The sequence below is a fragment of the Sander lucioperca genome, chromosome 13 (assembly GCF_008315115.2).
Source record: "Sander lucioperca isolate FBNREF2018 chromosome 13, SLUC_FBN_1.2, whole genome shotgun sequence".
Taxonomy (NCBI): domain Eukaryota; kingdom Metazoa; phylum Chordata; class Actinopteri; order Perciformes; family Percidae; genus Sander; species Sander lucioperca.
This window is the reverse complement of record NC_050185.1, coordinates 11089884-11115066: the sequence shown is the minus strand read 5'-3', so window position 1 is coordinate 11115066 and position 25183 is coordinate 11089884. Positions and strand designations below refer to the sequence as shown.

Genomic DNA, 25183 nt, shown 5'->3' with positions numbered 1-25183 from the left:
TTGGATGGGTGAATCCATTAAGTGTTTCTCAAAAAGTGTCTTTCTTTATTAGCAGCTTAGTTTTTAGCAATGTTAGCTGCATGGTAATAGGTGGCAATGCTAGTCTGTCGGTCGGCCCATTGGCTATTACCTGACTTTTCGTAAAGTGCCATAATGTCAACACTTTGGTTTATAACTTAATACCTGCAAAACTAATGACATATACACTAGCCTCAGCTGTACTCTGTGATAAGTAGTAGTTAGCACATGTTAGCAAGCTAACACTCTAAACTAAGATGGTGAACATGGTAAACAATATACCTGCTAAACATCTGCTTGTTAGCATTGTCATTATAAGCATGTTAGCATGCTGACGTTAGCATTTGGCATCGCAGCCTCACAGAGGCACTATATGGCTGTAGATTCCTGCCACAATATTTTCTTCGCAGGAGTTTAGCCATATAGAGCAACTCTTAGATATGCAGTGATACATGAACAATTAAAGATATAAGTTTACTAATTTGTCTCCTGACCAAAATTGCATTATAACAAATGCAACCCTTGCCAAAGTAAGATATTCTAAACAGATATAATTAAAATAACTAAAATATAATGATAATAAAAGAGTTTTGTAAACTTAAATATCTTGTAACCCCCTAAAATAAAGTGATGTCTACGTGCTATCATAAGCAGAGATGAGCTGAGATCCAGAGAACTGAAAAAAAAAATAGAAAAAACAGAGTATAATAATTATATTCACAGTTTCCATCTTCCATGAGGCTTGCAGTTATCACCTGTAGGTCAAACAGAGAGACATCGTCTGCTGTGGACACGCAGCAATGGATTAATTACTCGGAGTTGTCAGCTCAAACCGGTGTCATGGTAGGACACATCTGCACCCTGCTCTTGTCGACTCAGCTGCTCCAGAGAAATACTGTATGTTGGCTGTCTTCTGCCCACAGCAGCCTATGTACTCAACACTATAACACTTTTCTTATACTGATGAACTCACTGGCTTTGTACACAAATTATCTTATTATCGCTCTATCTGGTGTGTCTGCTTGCACTTCTTTAAGTCGTATTTCTTCTGTTTCTGCTCATAAACACATTTGGTCTGAAACTTAAACCTCAATATAACAGTATCAGAACTGCTTCTAATGATGAGAATTAAACATATTAAATAAGATTTCAATGGTGAAGATTAGACGGATAATCTCCAAGTCAAGAGCAATACAATGTCAGCCTATATTGTAAGATGTGGCATGTTGAGAGGCTTGGAGCACTCACTGTAGCTGAAACTCTATGTTGAGCCATAAATACAGGCAATTTACAGGAAGCCTTAGGAGAATTAAACATGAAAGGTTTTAACGTGGAGTTTTATAGCACTCAGCGTGCTCTTTTTATCTCCTGACCTTTCTGGGGATCTCCAGTCCACTTATTGCAGCCCTGACCCTGGGTACCATAACACAAAGTACAATATCATCATCTCAAGAATATTACAGGCATTACTTTTATTGTTTGGTTACACGTAAAACCTCTCTTGGGAGCCACTTTTCCAGGCGGGCAGGCAAGTTATACTGTCAGTGGTTTTGGTTTTGGCTGTGGCTCAAACATTAGTAATCCCAGTTAATCCACTGCACACTATTCCCTCAGGCCGCCTCTTTGTGTATGATATTGGCTGAATGAAAGTTGTTATAGCAAAGTCTGCTGCAGTTTCATCTTCTGAGCATCCAGGAAAGCAACACCTATCAAACTTTATTAGATTGTATTTGCTCCCTGTGACATTGTTTCCAACTAGATTTCTTGCCTTTAATTATTCAGTGCCAGCCCTAATTTATGTTATCTGCCTAAATGAGGCCACGCATGCATCAAAGCACTTAGGCGGTGCACTTTTTAATTCTGCAGAGCCACGCACATGTCTGCAAAGTTCCACATCCAATTTCACAGGTTCCAGCTCTGAGTAATGACACTAACTTTTACTAAATAAACAATGTTGTGAGTTCCAATCCTGAAAGCAACTGTTAAACAAAAGGAGTAAAAACAATACAAAATAAATACATACCTAGCTCTGCTTTTTGCCTGATAAATACTTAAGAAAGTATGACCAGCTTTTTATAAAATGTACTGATGAAGACACTTGCACAGTGAAAATCATTTTCATTTTTATGTTAGACAAATGTGTTCACACAGATTTTTTTATTTTTAAAGAAAGATTACACCTGAGTAAGAATCTGTTGCCTTTTTGATGACTCAACTACTGTGGATGTCTTATGTGTTTGATTGTCACTGTGTGCTCTCTGTTAGTGCTACGTGTATCACTGCCTGTATTTAGGCCACTCTGCCCCCTCAGGCTTACAACTTGTGTGCATAATTCTGTGGGTTTTAACAAGCAATCACTATACTGTATATAAAACAAGGTTAAGTTCATAGACTTTGATAGATTGTATTGACAAGTGATTGAAAATGTTTGTTTTGTGATATGTGGTTGTTTTTGCTGTATCACACTAGACACATTATTCTGTTTAAAACCTTAAAGCAGTGCAGGGGTTTGGGATTTTTCATCACATTGCTCATGTTAGCATCTTGGACCAACGCCAGAACAACACCATGCTATTTCTTGCACCCACCATATGGTCGACACCTCATAACTGCCATTCTTACTTAAACTCCATAGGAAGTTCTGGTAAGACCTGCTGACATTTACACTCAATTGAATCTTGCTAAAGAGGTTGTGTATCAGACAGAGAGTGAGAGACTCCCTGAGCAGATTTCATTTGCCACGGTGGAAAGTGGGAAGCATGCCCAAGGTGTGCTGAGTGTCAGTGTGATGGTTACCTGAATGCTCTCTTAAAGACTTCTAACACTTATTGAAATGCTGTCAGATATTTGCTCAGGAACTTCTCACTGAGGGAAACTGTGTTATCCTGAAAGTTACTGTCCTCTTGATCCCAGAGAATCAGAGGCTACAAAGTTACGCATAAATTGTACCATCAAACCAACTCATTAAGAGGCAGAGAAGAAGGTAAAATTAACATGGCATACATCTTTATTCTTAACGTGTTTAGTAATACATTTACTGCAGCAAGGTTTCTCTCTTCATGTCACTTTCCCTGCTGAGAAATGTGCTTGTATCACACATGTTGGGGACTGTGAACAACAAGGTCCATCACACCTGTAACTTTCATACAGTCCCTTATCTGGTTCAATGACTGTGTTCCAAATTGCATACTAACGTACTGCATACTACATACTCAATCTGTATGTACTGCATACTGCCTACTATATGCTTACTACAAGCAAAACGCCTTCGCTGCATCATGCGACTGCATCGATTACGACGTTACCGATCCGAGCGACCATTGAATGAATATTGTTCATTCCTTTCTTCCTACTTGCTAGTATACATTTGGGCATTTCTTGTGTACACAAAATCCATACACTATGCTGTTGGAACGCACTACATACTGAATTTTACATCATACTTGGTATAAATAATATGTTGGTATGCGATTCCGAAGGCAGCCATCAACATAGAGAACTTAGTTAACTGTAGTTATACGACACTTCTTGTGTTTAGCAAGAATTTCATTTAAAAAAATCAGAGTTTATGTTAAAGTGAACCTAATTGGATCATTCTTCAAGTGGCAGGGAACTCACATCAACAAACGACATACTAACAGTGTATGCCTGCGAAAAGCTCATACCATCTAGACATTGTTTTTGTTCATGAAATTACACTTATAGTGCAGTTGTTCTACTTGCTACTGTGTCCTATGAAATATTAGTGTTGTATGCCAAGTATTAAATCACATCTAGATCAATAAGCATAGACTCTGTAGCTGTTCTGCTGTGCTGGTTTTGCAGCAGTTTAAATAGAAAGCAGTAATGATTTCTACCACTCCAGCACATATATATTGTGTAGGCCTATATATATATATATATATATATATATATATATATATATATATATATATAATATACACACACACACCCCTGTTCAAACAAATCACACTTTGTGAACATAATTGATATTGTATTTGTTCAGGTACTCTAATGGAATGTAAGAGTTGCCCACAGTGAGTAAGCAATGCTGAAGTGAAAAAAGCGATTTAACTTCATTGTCTTGAAATAGATAATTGATTAAAGAGAATGAACTTCAGGCAGAAGAGTGGTTGTCCTGAAGAAATGGAGTTCAATAACTATTTAAATCACATTCCTGTACAGCGCTGCAGCTTCAAGTACAGAAAGTGATTTAAATGACATATTACAGTATAATAAAAAGCACCATGAAATGTTGAAGACGGAAAATCAGCTGTAAACTTACTCTGGCGGTGTGATTTGGTAAAACTGTAGATGCTGCATTTTGTATAGGCTGCAGACATTAGCGGCAGTGTCCTAAATGAAAAGCAAGAGGAAAAACCAAAGGGATAACAATAAGTTAACACCAAGACACACACACACACACACACACACACACACACACACACACACACACACACACACAAATATAATAGTATTCTCCATTACTGGAGTTTTAGATCCACTGACATCATAAAGTTTTAAGGCCATCAACTCGTTAGGTGATAGAGATCACTGAGTGTTGTGGTGCGGGTGTACTGATGTTGTCCGTGATTCCCATTCCTCTCATGTGTGTCTGATTCCCATTGGGAGCACAACGTCCTTGTCATGTTGATGGTGTAATAATTGGATGGACCATGTTAAACCACAAACACACGCTCAAACATCTGTCTGCACTGATCCCTCCCTTGTGGACTCTCTGTCTGAGATTCAGCCATTTTTAAAGACAAACAACTAATTGCATCATAATTAATAATGATGATAACTTCAGGCATCTCAGACACGGTGCCTGAACATGTGTAAAGATGAAACTAGTGAAAATCATATGCTCTGCACTAATCTTTATCTCAGAAACTGGCCTCTTTTCCATGTGTCAGTAATGTGCATTCAATTGCACATTGTTAGTGATGAAATGTCTGAGAAAAAATACTGAGTGCCGCTGTTGTTGGTTTTTCATTTAGAGTTTTACCACTGAGAAACACACAACTGCAGCATGATGATTCTCGGATGAGTGCAACAAAAGTATGTTTAAGTCAATTAGGATTCAAATATATAGCATTAATGAGGCCACTTGGCAACCAGTGATTAAACAGTGATAAATCAGTGCATTAGCTCCCACATGTACAGTCTCTGCACTCAAACACCTGCAGGGGACAGCCTAAGATTATGCTGCTAGTGTACAGGACTAATGCTGCTGCATGAGTGTGGCTAACACATCTGATCACAACAGGGAGGGAGACAAGATGTACTGTATTTGAGAAAAAGGATAGATAGATAGATAGATAGATAGATAGATAGATAGATAGATAGATAGATAGATAGATAGACAGACAGACAGACAGACAGACAGACAGACCTACATGGCCTGTACACACATTGCTTACACACACTTACAAGTCAGCAGTATTGGTCTGTATACTAAGATGCTGGTGTGTGCTACTCTGCCTTTGCACCACACACACACCAAACCCAGCAGAGGCTACACCGCCTCACACCAACTCTGCAGTGACGTGAGGAGAAAGACGGGAGCTGCTATTATAATTCAATGTCAGATCAACTTTGATAAACGTCCCCCCACCCACCCACCCACCCTCTTCTCTCTCTCTCTCTCTCTCTCTCTCTCTCTCTCTCTCTCTCTCTCTCTCTCTCTCTCTCTCTCTCTCTCTGGCCCATTTCAGTGGTCATTATCCACAGAGATCCGATTTCTCTCTCATCCGCCACCACCATCTTTGAGATAAAACACTGGCTTTAGGTTTCCAGCAGCAGAGGGCTGGCGCTGCAGTTGCGCTGGCACACATTCAACGTGGGCGCACACAGTGAGTGAGCGAGACCCGCCGCATCTTGTGGATTTCTTTGCGTACAAGCCCGTGTACATGGTTCTCCTCGCTTTCCCTCTGTCACATCCAGACCAGGAGTTGATTTCACTTCTCGGAGAAAAATGTGGCATCGCACAATAGCGACAGTCCTTGTTTTATTGTATTTTTGGGGGGACTCGCTGGCAGGGTTTCCAAACCAAATCAACATTGGTAAGTTCAATGGGATACTCTGACTACGCACTGTACTATATGTCTTTGGTCACATCATTTAAATAGGACACGTCTCTGCAAGTCGCACTGATTATTCGCATATTAGCTACCAAGTTCACTTCTATACAGCCAGAAGGTTGTGGGATCCTGCGCGTGTTTATAGGCGGTTTGGTAAAAATAGAGTTGATCCAAATTGTGAAAACGTTTCAGTATCTGCAGTGCATTATTTTGTGAGTGGTGACACATCCATTTCTTGGCGTCCTTTCTTTAAATTAAAGGATCAATAATATGTCCAATAATGCGTAATTGTAGACTACGGCACTGCCCTCACTCTGTAAATAAGTAATACCCTGACGACGGGAGTAAAAAGTGCATTCTTCATGTATGGGAATTAATTAGAGCGCTGTGTTATGTGACATTTTCTTTCCTGTAGGTGGACTGTTCATGCGCTCTACAGTGCAGGAGCACAGCGCCTTCAGGTTTGCTGTCCAGCTGTATAACACCAACCAGAATGCGACGGAGAAACCCTTCCACCTCAATTACAATGTTGACAACCTGGAGTCCTCCAACAGCTTCTCTGTCACCCACGCCTGTGAGTAGAACAGATTGTACTAGTTAAAAAGAGTGTTCCCTGCACAAACACAGAACATTATTTTTTAACAACAGGAAAACCTCATGCTTTTCACTGTTTTTTTTTGTAAGTAGTTTGTATAAGTAATGAGTCTAACACACACACACACACACACACACACACACACACACACACACACACACACACACACACACACACACATAGTATGCCAATAGGAAAAATGATCGATGTTACGCTTTTAAACAACACACCTGCCAAGTGTCTAGCATAATTCAGAAACTCCTCAGTCATGCCATCCAAAACTCACCAGCTGGATGATGAAGCATGATGGTCTGTAATTGGCCAAACACTGTGATTCTGTAAACTGATTAATTCAGTAATTCCAGAGCCGCTGAGGAGCAGCACTAAGATGACTGTACTTGAAAGCGGAGAAAACAAACATTGCTATTCTGGTTGTTGTAGTATCTGGCTGTGACATCAGATGGTTGCCAGTTACAGAGTGTATAGACGGGTGGCTACTAGTTAAGTTGGTTGTTTTGTGCAAATTGTTGCATTTGATCTTGTCATTTGTTGGCACTAGTCAAATATATTGCAGCTTAGTAGCCATCTTTAGGCAGTTGCCCATTTGTCCATGTGTTTGGGTCCATATAAAATATCACATTAGGTTATACTGGCAGAACAGTGGCGTAAATTCTTCTGACTACACCTTTGATGTATAAATAGCCTACTGTATCACATCTCACATGCTGTAATCCGTGTAGTCATCTCTACAAACGTGATGGATTTCATAGGAAGGGCTGTGGAGTGTGAGATGGCTTCATAATTGGTCTACCAGTCACTCCTCTGCCATGTAGGGCACCAAGCTCTGCCTGGAAAATTAATTTGTTATCCTTCTTCCCACCAACTGCACTTCACACTTCACGCTTAAGGATCAGCTGCGGCTCACCAAACTCTGTTAGCTGCCATATAATGAAGTCAGAAAAAGGCTAAAAAAGAAAAGAAAATTTAACACAATTGTACCTCGTACATCTAGGGCTTGGCTGTGATAAAAAAAAATGCAAAATGCGGTTAAGGTGATGTAGTCAATGGTGAGTGTAACAGGGAGGAGGCAGCAGCTTTGGGGAGAAGTTGCAGTGAGATGCAGGTTTACACACTCAGACACACTTGGCGCAGCTCAACCACAGCCTTGCACTGTCGGCTGCTGAGTGATTACACTGAGGGCGGCTGTGGGGTCAGTGCTTAGCTCAAGGGCACTTCAGCAGTTGTCACTGATGAAAAGATGAATATTACATGCTTGGCTTGTCAAGATCAGGTGTAAAGCACAATCTCTACAACTTTAGCCTGTTTTTCATTTCAAGGAGGCCAAAAGCAAGCCATTATGTAAAATTACTCATCCAGCAGAAACATTTCTTGTGACAGTGTCGATGAGCTGTTTTCCCTACAGTGATCTTTAACCCGTGGCTTGTCTTCGGTCCTGTGCGTTTATTCTACAGGATAATGCTTGGACTTATTGTCATTTCATCTTCCAACATGTTGGTGAATGGAATTTAAAAGATGCGTAGAGTTAAACAGGGGAAATATTGGCCTGTTGAATTACAAAGCATCACAGTATATTTTGGGATTGTGCACCTATTAATTCAGATCCGAATTCTTGTTGAACCTCGATCCACTGTTTTTAAAAGAAGCTTCCTAAAGTAAAAGAATAAAAACAAGAAAATCAGGAGGATTCATTTTGGTGAGATAAGCTAATGCAGGCTAAGCTAGATGCTTCCCAGTTGAAATAGACAAAGCAGAGCAACTCATTATGCAGACGAGCCAGGCCAGTTTATGACTAAGACGTTGCTTGAAAATGCACCAAACTCCATTATTCCTATTTTAGTAGTCAGGATTGCATAATGCCCCTGCTTGCCTGGCAGGTGTTGATGTAGCAAATGAATGTGATGATTATGATTTGACACATTTCTATTCTGGCAAGAATGACAGGTTAGTCATTGCTTTCCCACAGCTCACATTGTCAGTTTTGATAAGATAAGCAAATGACTGAGAATTTAAATCTGCTTATTGCTAGTGATTGTTGGGATTCATTGCCCACAAAACTTCCACTTTTGTATATTGTATAAATGAGGGGAATTACTTTTTGCTCAGAACTAATTTGTAGCTTTTGTTGTATGTATCCTGTATGGAATAAAGCAGGACAACACTGCTGTCCTCCAGCCGGGTCAGTATATAATGATTGTTACAAATCCCTGATGGCAAATGACTATGTTATTGGCAGTGTGGATCAATAGGTGGAAGGCTACTATACTCCAGCAGTATTTGTGTGTGTGTGTGTGTGTGTGTGTGTGTGTGGCTCCAGTTTGTTCTCCAGTATGGAAAAATCAATTCTCACCAAGCTTTCTTTTTCTCTATCTCCGTCCTTCTCTACATATATACGGCTGTTCTCCAACTTCCCCTGGCCAGATACACTGAATCTTCAGTTTGATGCTTGCATAGCAACTATGAACGTTAAAACAAACAAACAAACAAACAAACAAACCAACCTGTAAACAGGCAATGATACACCACAGCACACTATTTCCAGTCATTGCAACTTGATTAAATTGATTTCGACAAAGAGAACTTCACTGTGCTGATGTGTTTATTATCTCACCAATTTGTGGCTGGCTGGAGTGAAGCTGCAGGATGTATTGATGTGACACATTGCCCCAAGCCAGGACAGATTGTGTGCATAAATGCAGAAATGGGAAGGTTATATCCATTAAGACTGAGGTCAGGGCAGGAAGAGACAGCAGAGACAGAGCTGCTGGCCTGGATGTACAATGAGGAAGGAGTGAAGCTGAGTGCATGTGGGATTAGAGTTTTTATTTTAGTTTCCAAAGCATTTACTCAATGTATAATTACGTGTCACATTAATTTACATGAGTGTAAAATGCTTGTAAATGTATTTAAATTTCTGAAACTTCGCTGCATTATTCCTCTTTTACTTCTCTTGTCTAAAGTGGCAGCAGCATGAATCTGCTCAGACCAGAATTATCCAGAGATGAACTTTTAATTTGATCAAATGTCAACGAGACAGTGTTTTTCTTATTAGAGCGTTTATTATAGCCACCTATCCTCCCTCTGCTGTGACTCAACCAATGTGATGCAGCTCAGACAGAGGCTAATGTTAGAGCACTTCACTGTGTAGGCAATGGACAGTCCTACTAATGCAGCAGAGACCAGTTTATGTAGCCAGATCGCCTCCTCCTCCTCCTATTCTTCTTCTTCTTCTTCTTCTTCTTCTTCTTCTTCTGCATTATTAAGACTGTGGTGAATACACTCGTAAGATGTGTCCAAATAAGGATATTTTAGTTTTTCCAGTGCTTAAATGCAAATGTAGCATGTGAAAGAGTATTCCTACGACACTGATGGTATGAGCTAAAACTATCCTATTATTCTTTGCCTTGTTATTTGCATAGAAACAGTGCAGGCAGGGGAAAGAGTAGCAGCAGCACGCATCGGCACATTCAAATTTTTTATGTGTAATTTTAACAACTTGAAGATAAGATGTGTTTTTAGTAAAAAAAAGAAAGGGAAAGGATCACCTTTGTCTGGTGTGAAAGTCATATTGTTCATAATTGGCTGTGGATTCTGGATTATATGCTCTGATGGTGTAGTGTACAATATCATTTTGTAAAATACACATATTCACTTTCTTGCTAGCTAGCTTGGTTCTGTCCAAAGGTAACATAATCGGCCTACCAGCACCTCTAAAATTCATTAAGTAACATGTTCTATCTTATTTGTTCAATTTGTACAGAAACCGGAATGCAAAAACGACTTTTTTTGATTATTACAAATAATAAAGCTAAATTATCATCTTAAAATAGAAGATATACTGTCTCTCACATCACATAAATTATAAGCAGTCTCTGTCATGGTATTGACTGTCTCTCATTTGGACTCAGCCTTGACTTGGACTTAACCTCTTTGGACTCGGTCTTGACTCGGTCTCGACTAGTTCTGGTCTTGGACTTGTCTTGGACTCGACAAAGGTGGACTTGACTACAGCCCTGGCTGGCGGTAGCTTCAGATTTACTGTATAAACACAAGAGTGGTATCGATCTTCTTCTCTAACTATCTCTAAATGCAAAATGTATATTTCACAAAATATCAAAATATTCCTTTAAGTATCTACGAACGCTCACACACAGCCATCATTTCAGAAGAAGAAAAAAAAGCTCATCAGAGGATGTCTTCACCAGTTGGATAATTAGAGCTTTAGAGCTTTAGGAAATATTGTAAAATCTAAAGGTAAATGTTTGGCAATGCTTTACACAATTTTTGCAGCCATTACTGTAGTAAAACATGCTGGAACGTAACCAAACAATACATAACAACCTTGGATCTATCATAACTTTGAGAACTCATTTCAACCGACAAGTCATGAATGATGCATGAGCACCAGAGACAAGGTTGTCAAATTGTTTGGCCTGAGGGAGAGCATTCTGCATGATAGTGTCTATCTTAATACACACTCTTTGGCTGGTGTAATAAATGTGACACACAATAAATTGTTATTGAAACGGTTACTTATTTACATAGTAGCATCAGAGTCCCTGAGGTCACTGATAATCAGAGGAAAAAAACAGTGTTCACCTAAATTCCATTATTAAAACTTGCTCAGCATGAAAAACATATTCAACATATTCAACAGCTCTGCTTAGATATTTGGACAACCAGACATCTTGTATGTTTGTGTTTTATTTAAACAGAAATAGACACTTATCCAAAAGCATGTCCTTTTATCACGATGCACTGTTAAAAATATCTGAGCTACTGCTACTGCAGCCAGAGTCCTGTCAGTTTGGATGACCTGCCCCAAGTTGACAAGTACTCATCCTCAGATTTGTCATGGCGTTCTCATTGGGGAGCATAATAAAAACATAAAAGCTTTTAGAATGTCTTAAGAATATTTGTACCTACCTAAAGCGTCATTTCACTTGCAGGCAATGCCTGTTATCCGATACTTTCACTGACATGAATACATGCTTTGACCCTTAGTTTAACAAGAGCTTTTAGGGTGTCTTGCTGTGGGGCAACACAACATTCATGGGTCATCATGTAGCATACATACATCAGCTTTATTTGAAAAAGGGAGTACAGATGCTAAAGAAATGGCCATAACTACAACAGAGGCTTTTAAGTATTAGTTGACTGAAGACATCACTGGCAGTCAAGTTCGAAATGCTACATGTATTTGGCCAAACAGGATTACAGCTATTTGCAAGAAAGGATATTATTTCTTGTTTTTCTTACACAGTCGCTCAACTCTGGCTGGTCATAATGCTGAACAATGGTTGAATAGTACTGAATAGATTTGGGGGGAAAGCTACTGTACTAGAGATGTGCAGTTAGTCTTTCATCCTGTGAATCAGAATGTGCGTACATGTCAGCGCTGTAACCGAGCGACGGTGATCACTACTGACAAGCTACAGTGATGCTGTAGCAGTTTGTTGCAGTCTTACACAACATCCTTCATGGAGGCTGCCTTTGAGAGCTCTGCTGTTATTAACTAATTGTTATCTGAGATGATCCAAGGACAACAAGCTGTGAACTACACAGAATAACGCGAAAGAAAACCAAAGATGCCGTCGGGGCAGTGAATTATTTAGAGGGGCTGCTTTCATAGATGTGGAAAAGTTGTATGAGCCTCAGCTGTTGAATGTTAAAAAGAAAAATCCCTTCTAATGCTTCAGTGTTTTTGGTGTTTAAAATTGACTTGAAACAAGAAACAATTCATACCTCATTAGTTTATTATTCATGATTTTCTGTTCATAGTGAGACATTTGTGTTATGTTATTTTACAAGACTGAGCACCAGAACAGATTATTTCAATTAATGAATTACAACAAGGTTAGAAGTTGTGTTTTATAATTAATTTTAATAAATAAAATGAATTAACTTAATTGGATAGAATGAAGAATTTGGATGAGTTAATTGAAACTGCTTTGCATACAGAGTCATAACACTTTCCACGTAACTTCTTTTCTTGTATTTTTCCTTTTTTTGTGTTTTTTTCTTTTTTATTCAGTGTCTTCTGCAGCATTACAGCATTCCAACCTTTTTAATTTGAGTGTGTTTTATTCCTCTGTCTTTTGTAATAGTGCTCCTTGGATGATGTTTTTACAGTATATGCAAAGCATGTGTAGGTGGAGTGTTAGCAGCGCTTTTACTGCGGTGCAGTGAATATTAAAGTGTATTCTTCCATACAGGACTCCAATAGTCAAAGCCCATGTCTGTGTATCGCTGCTGTAGATTTCCTTCTGTCATGTTATTTTAGCATGTGGGTTGAATCCAGTTGTATTCCACAGATTAGGGCTAATCCAACGAGTGTTGCCCCGCTTTTTGCGTATAATGAGTATCTGCTCGGGGTAACCCGCTGGAAGAAGATGTGTGCTTTCACAAAGCTGTAATCTGTAGAGAAGAGGGAATTCCAGCCAACATGCAACCACACTGCCTGAGGAGAAACACCTACTCAGGCTTCAGTCCCTATATGCCCTCTGCTTTCTCTGTGGTTGGTCAACTGGGATGAATTGCACAACAATGCAGACTGTAATGCAGATACAAATATAAGAACACTTAAATGTCATAACACAGAGATCATTTAAACGCGGTAAACTTTGCCTTAGGTCAGATTATCATCACAAAACAAACATTTACTGTGATTTTATGGTGAAATTGAACTAGCAAATCATAACAAGCCTTTCAGTAGAATGAGTGTGGCTTATTAAACTCAAACTAGTTTAGATGCTGTAAAGATTTACTACTTAAAGGCTCATGTGCAATTTCAGAAACATAATAATGCATTTGGTATCTTTTTTTATTAGCCATGTTGTATGTCTCAATAACTATTGGATGAATTGCCTTGACATTTTGTCCGGACATTCCTGTGGCCCAGAGGATGAATCCTAATGAATTTGGTGATCCCCTAATGTTTCCCCTAGTGCCAGCTGCAGGTTTAAATTTGTGGTTTTGACTGAAATATCTCAACAACTAGTGGATGGATTCCGATATAATTTGAATGCAAAGCTAATCATATTTATATTAGCTTCAGATGTACTGTGTGTTAAATGCTAATTACTGTAGCAAATGATAGCCTGCTAACACACTAAGTCAGATGGTAAACATGGTAAACACATAGCCCAGTTTAAATGTATATTTGAATGTTCATGTAGCACAATGAATGTAATCTGGTCAATTTTATTGTATATTTTAGTTCCACTGAGTTATGCTCCAGAGTGAATTGTGAATATTGTATGTCAGTGAAGTTCCTATTTTATTTTTGACAATTGTGATGCATTTTTTTTAAGATTATTTTTTGGGCATTTTTAGGCCTTTAGTGACAGGACAGCTGAAGAGAGGGGAGAGAGAGGGGGAATGACATGCATCAAAGGGCTGCAGATCCGAGTCGAACCCGGGCCAGCTGCGTCGAGGAGTAAACCTCTATATATGGGTGCCCGCTCTACCAACTGAGCTATCCGGGACCCCTTGTGATGCATTTTTAAACATGAAAATGAAAATAGGATGACTGATATTTGCTTTCAGGTTTGTCCCACATCATAACTTACTTATTCTAACTATCTCAAAAAGGCTTGAAGGCATAACATGTTCAAATGTAATGAAACAAATCTTTAGAATTACAGCATTCTTAAAGGTCAAACACTGTAATGGATTCATGTGGAAGTTATTGGAAGATTTAAAGGATCGGCGAGGAGAGAAATCTAATTTTATGCTTTGGAAACAGAAATCAACCATCGTTAGGGATGGAAGATGCGCTAATGACCTGTTTACAGAGAAGTTAGGTCTTAAGCAACGTAAAATATGTTTTCAATCTTGGCCTTTTGTTTGACATGCGGCCACTCATGCTTATTCAAAACCTTGGCTGCTTTATTCTTGCCATTAGTACTGAGGTAAATTGAATTACAGACTTTTCCCCTTTTTATGTCTTTGTGCTGAGACATTGCCTATAAATAGAGTGCACTTTATTTTTTTTGATACATGTGCACTACAATTGCATTAGAAAGTTACCCTTAGGGCAATATTTGGATAAAAACTTAAAATATACTTATCATAGTTATAAAGTATTTAGGGTTTCCTGCATTGTGAGCTTCCCTTTTACAGTCCAAAGACATGCAGATCAGAAGGAATCTAGAGAAGATAGTATAATTCCTATGTATGAATACCATACCAAACACCCACAAGCCACAATATCAGAAGTGGGTGATTATATGTGTGTTTATCCAACCTCTTCAATGTCTCTTTGCCTGCTGCCCAGTGCATCCTGGGAGGGCTTGAGCCCCTCCATGCCTCTGTTAAAGCAGAAATGGAATTATTGAGGGTGAAAATTGGTTCTCAGTGACATACAGCTGTGATAATGTTTGGAAACACCTGCGACCCACTGGAATGTGTCGTCACTCAGGTGTCAGACACAGACAGAGTCCTGAGATATTCCCACAACATCCCTGCCCAGCTGACACACTAAACAGCTGCTGGCACAATGCAAAGGAGGCATGTTACCTGGGATAACAGGGGAGGGATGTTGGCTGTGTGTTCTGACCCTGCAAATCATCATTCAGAAGACCAACGGCACAGCTTAGCCGCTCAGCTTGTTTCCACGAGGAAACACTAAATCTGCTGAGTGTCTGTCAGTCAGCACATTTACAAGATTAGTTGGCATCCTCAGTCCAACCTAGTAATGCTGTATCATTTGAAGATCCCCTTTCAAACATAAGTGGAAAGAGATCGTGATTACTTTTATGTTTTTGTGACCCAACATTTTCTATCCTTGCAAGTATTTTATATATAAATACAAATAAATAAAATATGTCAATATTGTTGGTTTGGCAGGACTAAGCCATAAGTAGTCTAGTGAACTGGGTTAAGTTAGAGACAATCTGTGTTTCATGATGGGAACCATGGATCACCTTGATTTACAGTTCATAGTTCTTTCCACAGTTGTAAATCATGCAGAGGTTAACCCACATGTGATATCTGGGGTTAATGGTCTCATATAAAACCTGATGTAAGAACCAGTCTGACATTTTGATTAATTTACAGTAGAAAACCAATAGACAGCTAAGATTGACCATGGTGAAGTTGACACAGACCCAAATAAAAATAGGTATTTCTTGTGTTAAAGCTACACTGTGTAAGAATTTCTCCCATCTAGCGGTGAAATTGTATATGACAACCAACTGCATATTACTTTCTAGCCCCTCCCATTCCGAGCGCATTTTAGCTCCTACGGTGGCCGTACTATTCCAAGAAGTACGACTTCGTCCGTGAGTGTTCCTTCCAGTGTAATAATAGTTTTACATTATTTTGGTACCATTTCATTGCTAACATCAGCTATCAGGTTCCCAAACATATGCAAGCTAATGTAAGTAAAGTATCAATGCTATCGTTATTCTGTATATTGTACGAGATTAATAGTGTAAGGCAATGTTTACAGCGTAGGAGAGAAGCAACGGAGGTTTGTGTTTTTAATATATTTCTCTGAGCAGTATAAACAATGTCAATGAAACCGAAATTAGCTCTTAGTATCTCCATCGTTTACACGCAGCTGTTCTAGCTGTAGCTAGTCTGTGTTACAACTGCACATGACGTGAGTTGTCTTCCAGGGGAATCACGACACATATGATTACGTTTATGTTACTTTGGTCTTGTTGCTTTGCCTGTCGCGTTGTCGTTTTAATTATCTTTTTAACTTCCTTGGCGACTCCGTTACATGTCCTAGAGAATAGGTGTGATACTTCATCTTCAACAGGCTTTCAAATCTGCCGGCAGTGAGTCGCGAGTAATCTTCTCCCCCTCCCTGGCATTCGTCACAGTGCCACTGAGTGTAAAAGCGCGAAAGGCGGAGGTATGTCCCTCTTTGGCTAATGTATTTTAAAGATGGAGGCGCAACATGGCTGCCGCCATTCGAGTGACTCGCACGTATGTATTCTGAATGATTCTGAATGGCAGATTCTACGCGTACGAGAATACTTTGATTAGTTGGTGGAAGTAATTACACATGAATGAGCACATATTTGTGAAAGAACAAAGGGGTTTTTGCTAAGAATCAACTTTAAATAGAGGCTGTAACTTGTGCTACAACCACCGTGTGTTAGATGGTTCTCCTGCTTTCACGTACTGAAGGGATGAGTTATAGCTAAATGGGTTTACTTACCTACTTGCTTGTAGGCTTGTGAGCTTGATCCTGTCCAAGCTTTCAGCCTCTCCGGTGTTCAGATACATTCAGTGTCTTTAAAGTAACTGTTCAGCACTAGACACCGTGAAATCCAGTCATCATGATTGTCGGTTGATTGACTCCTTTGGTTCAGACTGAAATATCTCAACAACTACTTGATAGGTTGCCATGACATTTTGGACAGACATCAATGGTTCCCAAACAATGAATTCTAATCACTTTGATGATCCCATGACTTCCTCTAGCGCCACCTTTAAGTGAAATGTCTCAACAACTATTGGATCGATTGCCATTACAATTCATGTCTGCCTCAGGATTAACTGTTAACTTTGGCGATACCCTGACTCTTCATCTAGCGCCATCAGAACTTTGGTTTATGTCTTTGTTTAGTGCTAAATAGCCAATGTTAGCATGCTAACATGCTAAACTAAGATGGTGATCATCGGAAACATTACATCTGCTTACCATCAGCATTTTAGCTCTGTCATTGTGATTGTGTCATGTTAGCATGCTAGCATTAGTATTTTGCTCAAAGCACCAGTAGCACCAGCTAGCATGGCTGTAGACTAATGATGCATGCTGTTGGATGTTGAAAGGTGCAAGTAATTCAAATGTTTTTTCGAGCACAAGGGCAGTAAGAGGCCGTATGTAATATAGTTAGTATAGTATACATGTATGGGTATTTACTGTGTAAGGCTTTGAATGGATGTGTTTGCATGGCAGTGTTTCTACTTTCTCTTTGACCCCATCCTTAATAAGTTGGTAATTTTGGGACAGCAGCTGCATGTTTGTGCCGTGTCCTCTGCCTTCTTCTCTTACTGAACATCTGACCCTAGGACAAGGCAGGTATTCCCATGTGGCTGAGACCAACACGGCCTCCCTCAGGAAAACAAACTGAAGTCCTGCCCCTCTCGTGTCCTCTAGTATTGCTGCAGGCACTGCTCTCAGACAGCAGTAGAAAAATAACTTCCCACCGGGTAGCAGCACACACATAAACAGGTTATTTGTTATCGTCACAAAAAGTAAAGTCGTTGTCCTCACTTTGTCCAAGTGCACTATCCAATTCCCTCAAACCTTAAGGCTCTCACATGTGACTCAGTCCAAGAAAGGTCCCCTCCTCATTGAGAGTCCTCCTCTATCCTTTTCCTTATTTTCACTTTCTTATATGCATAAAGTTCAAATTTCTTCATGCGTGCAGTGTTTCCTTTTCAGGCGAGGACAGCAGCTTCCCTCAATTCCCTCCTCAGCAATAGCTTTAAGAATTCACTTTGTAGACACGGCTCTGCTGTGCACATACACCACAGGTTCATCCAGACATCAGCAAGTTTTATGATTCCGCAGCTGTCAGGTTTGGGGAAGACTTAAGACAGTGTTGGCGCTACTGAAGCTGCTGCAGCTACCTGTAAAGTTTGACGAGATGGCGAGAGCTAAAGAGAAGCAGAGAAATGGATGAAGGAGAATAGGAGAAAGCAACAGCAATGAAAGGAAGAAGAGGGTGTTTGTTAGATGATGGAGGAAGTGAGATGGACTGAAAGAGAAAAGGGGGTGGATTATTCCAGTTGGATGTTAATCATGCATATAAAGCATGTGTTAGTATTCTGAACAGAAATTCACAGAGCCTGCAGTGTAAAAAACACAGTTCCACTTCCCCTCTGTAATAAAGTAAATGATGCACATCTTCATTGCTGACTGTGATCAGGGGATTTTACCGTAGTTGACTTGTGTTTACTGCTTCATGAGCCCAAATATAGGCGAACATGCTGTCTATTTAACCTTGACAAACAAAAATATATTGTTCCCATTTTGAGAATAGAATAGGATGAGCTGAGAAGTTTTAATGGTATTGCTGCCCCCTTCTAACATGAGCTGAACATTGTGTGTTACAGACGGAATTTGTGAATCTGTAATTTGAGCGGGATCCATGTTCTGTTGAATAATGTTATCCGCTGAAAGAGATACTGTGAAGCATGCAGAATCCAAAACTAAATAGAAGATCATCCGCTCTGACATTTTTCTGTTTATGAAGGGAGGTTTAGTTAACTGTTTACGAAAGGCCCATCGAGTCCTTGAAATGAAGCTGAAAAATTGTCCTTCAGATAAAAAACAATGGTGCAGCAGCCCCTGAAATATTTTTGTCCTGAAATACAGCATCATCTTTTACCAGTAACACTAAACAGGTGCAGGTTTTATTTTTGTGGATGCATGTGTTTTAGTATTTAAACCTAAACTGGCCTTTCAACACACATTAGCAATGTGATGTGTGTGAGTTAAGTTGAAGACTGTGAAAAAGGACGAGGGAATAATAAAATGACGATTGAATTAAATAATTTGTAACTTAGTATCAGGACATTACTTGAATCAACATTCATTAATTGATGATTGAAGTGTTACAGTATGTGACTTGATCATTTCTTTCACCGATTCCACTGATTTTACTCATCAAAGTCTGTTTGCAGGTGTTGGGGTGTATGACTGCATATGTGAAAAAGGTTGTATGAAGTCTTTTTTGGCTTCAGAGGGAGCTCAAGTGATGTTACTTGAGTCAGCGTCACCCTCACCCAGAAAACAACCGTATGGGTTGATTATATAAGCAGCTCATAACGACCCATAATTAAGTGTCTTGTTATGCGGCGACATCTCGTAGCTGTAATTATCACCAAAATGTCATGTCCATCTGCAAATCCCTGATACTACGGGCCATTATGTCACGTCCCACAATTACGGTCACATGATTACGGTAACATGATTCAACCACCACTGTGCGGTCGTGTCATTTTAGGATTCTTTGGAAATCAACCTATAAAGTCGTTAGATATGACGATGTGTTGTGTGAGCTGAAGACTACAAGTAAAAAAAGTGGGGTTAGAAAGAAGTGATCTTACCAGACCTCAGTTCCTCATCTCTGCCTAATAGCATAACACACCTTAATCTCAGACCAAACTGTTGGTGGTCGAGTTGCATTGTGCGTAATGTGGGCGCCAGGTTTTGACTAAACTGGAATAAAAAGACGATCAATCTGGTTCTGCTGCATGAATTTTCATATTTTTTTGTCTATCGTGAGTCTGGCATGGAGTGCAATGCAAAATAAGTGGAGGACTCTTTTAAGCATGTGTTGTACCCTCCTTTTAAAGTGTTACCAGAAATTCATATAGTATGTTACAGGGTGACTTCCCTCAGAATGACTCGATCAGAATGACTCGCCTACAGATTCCCAAAAAACGACACCTCATTACATCCAATCAGTTAGATAATAACATAATCAAACATTGCTTAGAGATACTGAGCAGCATCAGTGAACAGTGTTGGAATCTTCATTGAGCAGAGTGTCAGAAATATCACAGCAGCTCTACTTGTTTGACCAACATTTGCCTCAGTTATTTCTAACATTAAGACAAGGGTCACTAATTCAGTCCGGCTTGGTGTTATTAAAACCATTTATTATGTACAAATAAAATAAAATAGTTAAGGACCAAGTGTCTGATGCACTGAGCGTTTATGGCCGGAGCTCATGTCCGTAGGCCCGCAGATGGCAGCAGATAGGGCTTGTTATAAATCTTTTATATGCAGCACAGCCTGGCGCTTGCACATTTGCATGCTCATGTTTCAAGGTATTTGTCCATTAAGAGCTGTGGCCAATGCACTGATTTCCCCATTATTTCTAGTTGATTACCCAAGCATTTGCATTAAGACCAAGGAGAACTGAAGGGTACTGGGCAGCAGAGCTTGGCCATGGGGAGCAGACATCCCACATGGCACCCATTTATTCAGATCGCCGCTGCTTCACTCGTTAGATTAATGCCATCATGAATACCCCCACATCTCAACCTTGCATTAAAGCTTTTACCCCTACATTGGCCATTAATGGTCTCAGCAATTTTAACTTTGAACATGTTATGATATTTTGACCGTAACTTTAAACTTTAAAAGGCCAGTTTGTGCTGTTGGCATCCCTCCTGACTAAAAGAAGAGCTGATCACAAATGACTCTGTTTTGACTCTGTGCTTGTCCCTGACCTGAACCTGCTCTTTGTCTCTGCCACCAGTCTGCTCTCAGTTCTCCCGGGGAGTCTACGCCATCCTCGGCTTCTATGACAGGAAGTCCATGAACACGTTGACCTCCTTCTGCGGGGCGCTGCACACCTCCTTCATTACTCCCAGCTTCCCCATCGACGCTGACGTGCAGTTTGTCATCCAGATGAGGCCTGGTTTGCGAGGAGCTGTTCTCAGTCTGCTGGACCATTACAAGTGGGAGAAGTTTGTCTACCTTTACGACACTGACAGAGGTAAGAGCAACTGGGAAAGCAAAAAACACACAGTTATGGAAACACCACAGGCTTTCAGTAGGCGACCAATGAGTAGCGCAGAACATTGCGTTGCTAGAGAAAGTGGAAATAAGTAATTGGCACGCCAAGCCCTGCTCATGCAGAGGTTTTATTATACAGTGTATATGATCCGTCTTTAATATGTAAATCCTTCATCGCCAATCCTCATTCTAAGTGGTCTGATACATTTTAATCTATGGCAGTAATGATCCTAAATTGCTTCACTATAGTATGTGGCTGAATGCTGCTCTCAGAGGCAGTCAATAGCTCCTTGCTTCCGAGGAATGAGTCATTTACAGGTGCTGCTGATCTGCCGCCGTAGTACGACTCCAGCTGCCTGAGCCTCTAATCCTCTGAACTCTCTGGTTATCATTTAGCTCTAATTAGATTATATAAAGACAGAACACAACATACTGTAACTTCAGCATGGCCTCCCGCTCCCCTCATGTAGGCCAACTATTTACAGACTTTGGGTCTTGGTCGTCCTCTGAGGGTCAGCATCTGGAGAGGTTGAGTTAAGAAAGAGCACAACAATCTCTCTGTGTGGTTTTTAACAGCAAATATATGTATGACGTAATTCCATTTGGGTTTGTTACTTGTATTGAAAATCACTCAGTAGATGTAGAGATTTTCTGGGTGCAGTCTCTGCTAGTAAATGTGCCAAACTGTTCAGAACTATGCATTCCAAGTATTTTTAAACTGACATCGAGTATTTCTAGGACAAGTGCACTCCTTTTTTCACTCCCCCCCGCGCCTCACTTTATATATCTCCCATCCCGTTCAGGTGGGTGTCTAATCTAAGGCTCAGTCATGAAACTGATTCTCACTGAGCCATTCTGTGCATTTTTTAAAAATCTGCAAAAACACTTTTTTGGGTCAGTTTTTTAAACAAATGTATGTATGCACAAAGTAAGAGCTTCTTGAAACCCTTATAGCAAACAAAGACAACAGCAACACTTCCATAATTGTGATTTACAGTATATGCTCAGAGCTATGTTTGACCATATTAAGGAATCAGTTAGTGCTTGTAAATCGGGAGGGGGCCTCGGTTTCATTGGCTGGCCGATGTGTCTCTGTGTTTTGGTGGCAGATTGTAGAATCTGATAATTGGTTAGCTTGTGTGGTTGAGACACAATGATTAAGCAGTTTAAAGCGTCTCTTGGGCACAATCAACTCAGAAGTGTTTCCTGATGTGGCCCTTAGAGCTCTCGACTTTTTTGGCCTCTCTCACCTGCTGTGTCGAGTCTGACGGGCCACCATCTGTAATACCATGCCCATTTCTACAGTGTGACACAGTGTAAACACTGTAGTTTAGGATGGATTCCCAAATTCTGCACAGCTTGTGTTTGCTGAGAGGCTAGTTAACCATCCTATTTTCAGCCCGCTCCTCCTCGTCAAGGATTTGGCGCAATACACTCAACCAAATGTCACTTTAATATTCATAATAGGAAGAGGGCTCTATTTAAGGCCGGAGAGGTGACAATGATACGTGTAATGCCTGTCCCTTAACAAGACACTTTCCACATCTGAACAGAGTCTCTTATGATAAGAAAAGAAAACACATCTTTAAGTTAGCTTGAAATTGGAAAAATCATTAAAATGAAACAGTTGGTACCCTGCTGTATAGCTTGGAGAAGTGGACTCTGTCTTCCCTTTCATCACCATACTGTAAAAAAAGATAATTTTTTTTTATCATAGCCTGAAGGCATAACTACCATCAAAACGCTATATGTATGAGGATTTTGACTGTAATATAAAATAAAATGCCCAGGGATGCCACTTAATGTACCCATGCATAAACTACACAATATTACAGTAATTTTCAATGTGAATTTCAAATTGGAAATAGCATTGTCATCAAATAGGTTCAGCTTCTCGTTTCATGTTGGAGATTCCTTCCTCTGACAGCAGCATTGTACTGATTTAAACTGCTTTAACTGCCTTCTCCGTAATGATGATCAAATAAAGAGTAGAGTTTGTTTCCCGCAGCTGCTTCGTACAGAATAGCAGTCTGTTTCAGGCAGCCCACGCTCATTAGAAGAATTAATTGTTTGACAAACACAAGTGATACAAAAGGGGAAACTGAAGAAACCACACAAATGCAAGTAAAGCACAACAAAGACTTTCCGCCTTCACACACATGGGTCATTAACGACATGTTTATCTGCCGCAGTGCAACATCACCTATTTATCCTGGATTTCCTGAAATGTCCTCATTAAGCAGACTAATGGTTGCTGGCAGAAAAGACCTCTTGAACCGAGGAACATCTGGGCATTACCAGCTGGCCACTGAGGGTAGGACCGTACCAGGTTTTTTCATATTTACATAGTTTACTACAAAGTGCATACATGGCTTAAATATTTTACAAGGGGTATCAGAGTATACCATTCATGCCAGTTATTAATAATTTATAGTACAATAATCCTTGTCAAAATGATGGCAATTTACAAAATAATCTTAATAATTAACCAATCCTTCTTGGTTAAAAGCAGCTACAGTAACACGCTGTATATAGAAATGCGTTTTGGTAATTCTAATACTGTAGCTGCTTTTAACCAAGAAGAAACCACAGAGGCTGAGTGTTAAAATAACCTTGAGCGGCAGTTCTTCTAATGGCCTCAACAGGCTGGCTCTTAGATAACAAATATTGTACTGATGTCAAGGGGAACAAAGTCCAACTGCTGTGAAACATAAAATAATAAAAAAAACCATTTCCACAAGTCTCAACAGATGAAATCTCTTCTTGTAATGTGTGTCTTAGAGGAGGCTTTTAACAACCGTTGTTTCATTAAAAAAATATTAAGAGAAGCACAGTATGTTTCCCATTTGATACTTAAGGAGACTGTTGTATTGCATTACAGTTTGCATCTCGGTCCTAGTCCTCTCATCTATTATGACCTCTACAGTAGGTATTCTGACTATCACAGTAATGGAGGGTTATTAATCAGTTTGCTGATGTTGCATTCCTAAAGTCTGACACATATAGTATTATGATTGAGAAGCAATATCACTGTGTTATTTTTAGCATTGAATATAAGTACTCATATCTTTAATCAATACAACAATTTAAAGATGCTTTATAACAAATAATGTCCCGAATTGAAAAAATACATCTTCTAACAGCAAAATTTACTTAAAGTATCAAAGTTGAAAGTACTCATTATGCAGAAGGATGCCCTTGTCAGTGTTTTATTGGATTGTTAATATTATTAATATAATCCATACATTATGCCTAAAGGTGTATAAAACATTCTAATGTTGAAGCTTGTTGAGGCGGAGAAAATTTCAACAATTTAATACAGTGTTGGATAGTTTAAAGCGAGACTGTGGAACTTTTAAATGACAAAACCACACAATCTTCGTCAGTTCAATAAGCAGCAAAACACATCCTTGTTGAACTCAACACACTGTTGTTTTGCTGTGACAGCCTTACTTGGTCTGGTATGACCATTAGCTTGTGGTGGCTAATGTTAGCTAACTATAGAAGGATATGTTTTAGCATTTACAATTGTCCCATAATTGTTACTTGTGCCCAGAGTGTTCAACTAAAGCTACATAGTCTCTAGTATCTTTAATCTATAATAACATATTAATGCATTATCTTATACTGAGCTTATCATATGTTTTGTATGTAAAATCTTAATTTGTTAAGTATCTTTAGCTGTTAAATAAATGTAGCCGATTAAAGAGAATAATGTTAAGTACAATACTTGAGTAAATGCTTCTTTGTGGGATCTCACTGTGTAATCTAATCCTCACTGTCTAATGTAGTTCCCCTGATTCATGAACTCTAGATAATGCAAACTCGATCTTAATTTTTTTTTGTTGCCATTAAAATGAAGGACTACAATCTAACAACCTTAACTGCAGCTTTTCCTGCATCCTCCTGCCCCTCTGACAAATGGGGATGGTCGGGATGGTGGAGAATTTGCATTCGGTGTGTAATCACGCT

The 25183-nt window shown here is 39.5% G+C and overlaps 1 protein-coding gene across 4 annotated transcripts in view; it reads left to right on the top strand.

The window, feature by feature from the left end:
* Positions 1-5726: 5726 nt before the first annotated feature.
* Positions 5727-25183, top strand: part of LOC116064749 (glutamate receptor 3) — an 80576-nt gene continuing 61119 nt past the window's right edge. For 2 of the 4 annotated variants that reach the window (XR_004899137.1, XM_036008629.1), the window contains exons 1-3: positions 5727-6083; positions 6517-6675; positions 20952-21191. Coding sequence is in view for 3 of the 4 variants with exons in the window: in XM_036008629.1 (XP_035864522.1) it covers positions 5996-6083; positions 6517-6675; positions 20952-21191 (487 nt within the window). In the remaining variant the exon portion in view is untranslated. The remainder of the gene's footprint in view (positions 6084-6516; positions 6676-20951; positions 21192-25183) is intronic. The other 2 variants (XM_036008628.1, XM_031319977.2) reach the window with 2 other exon arrangements.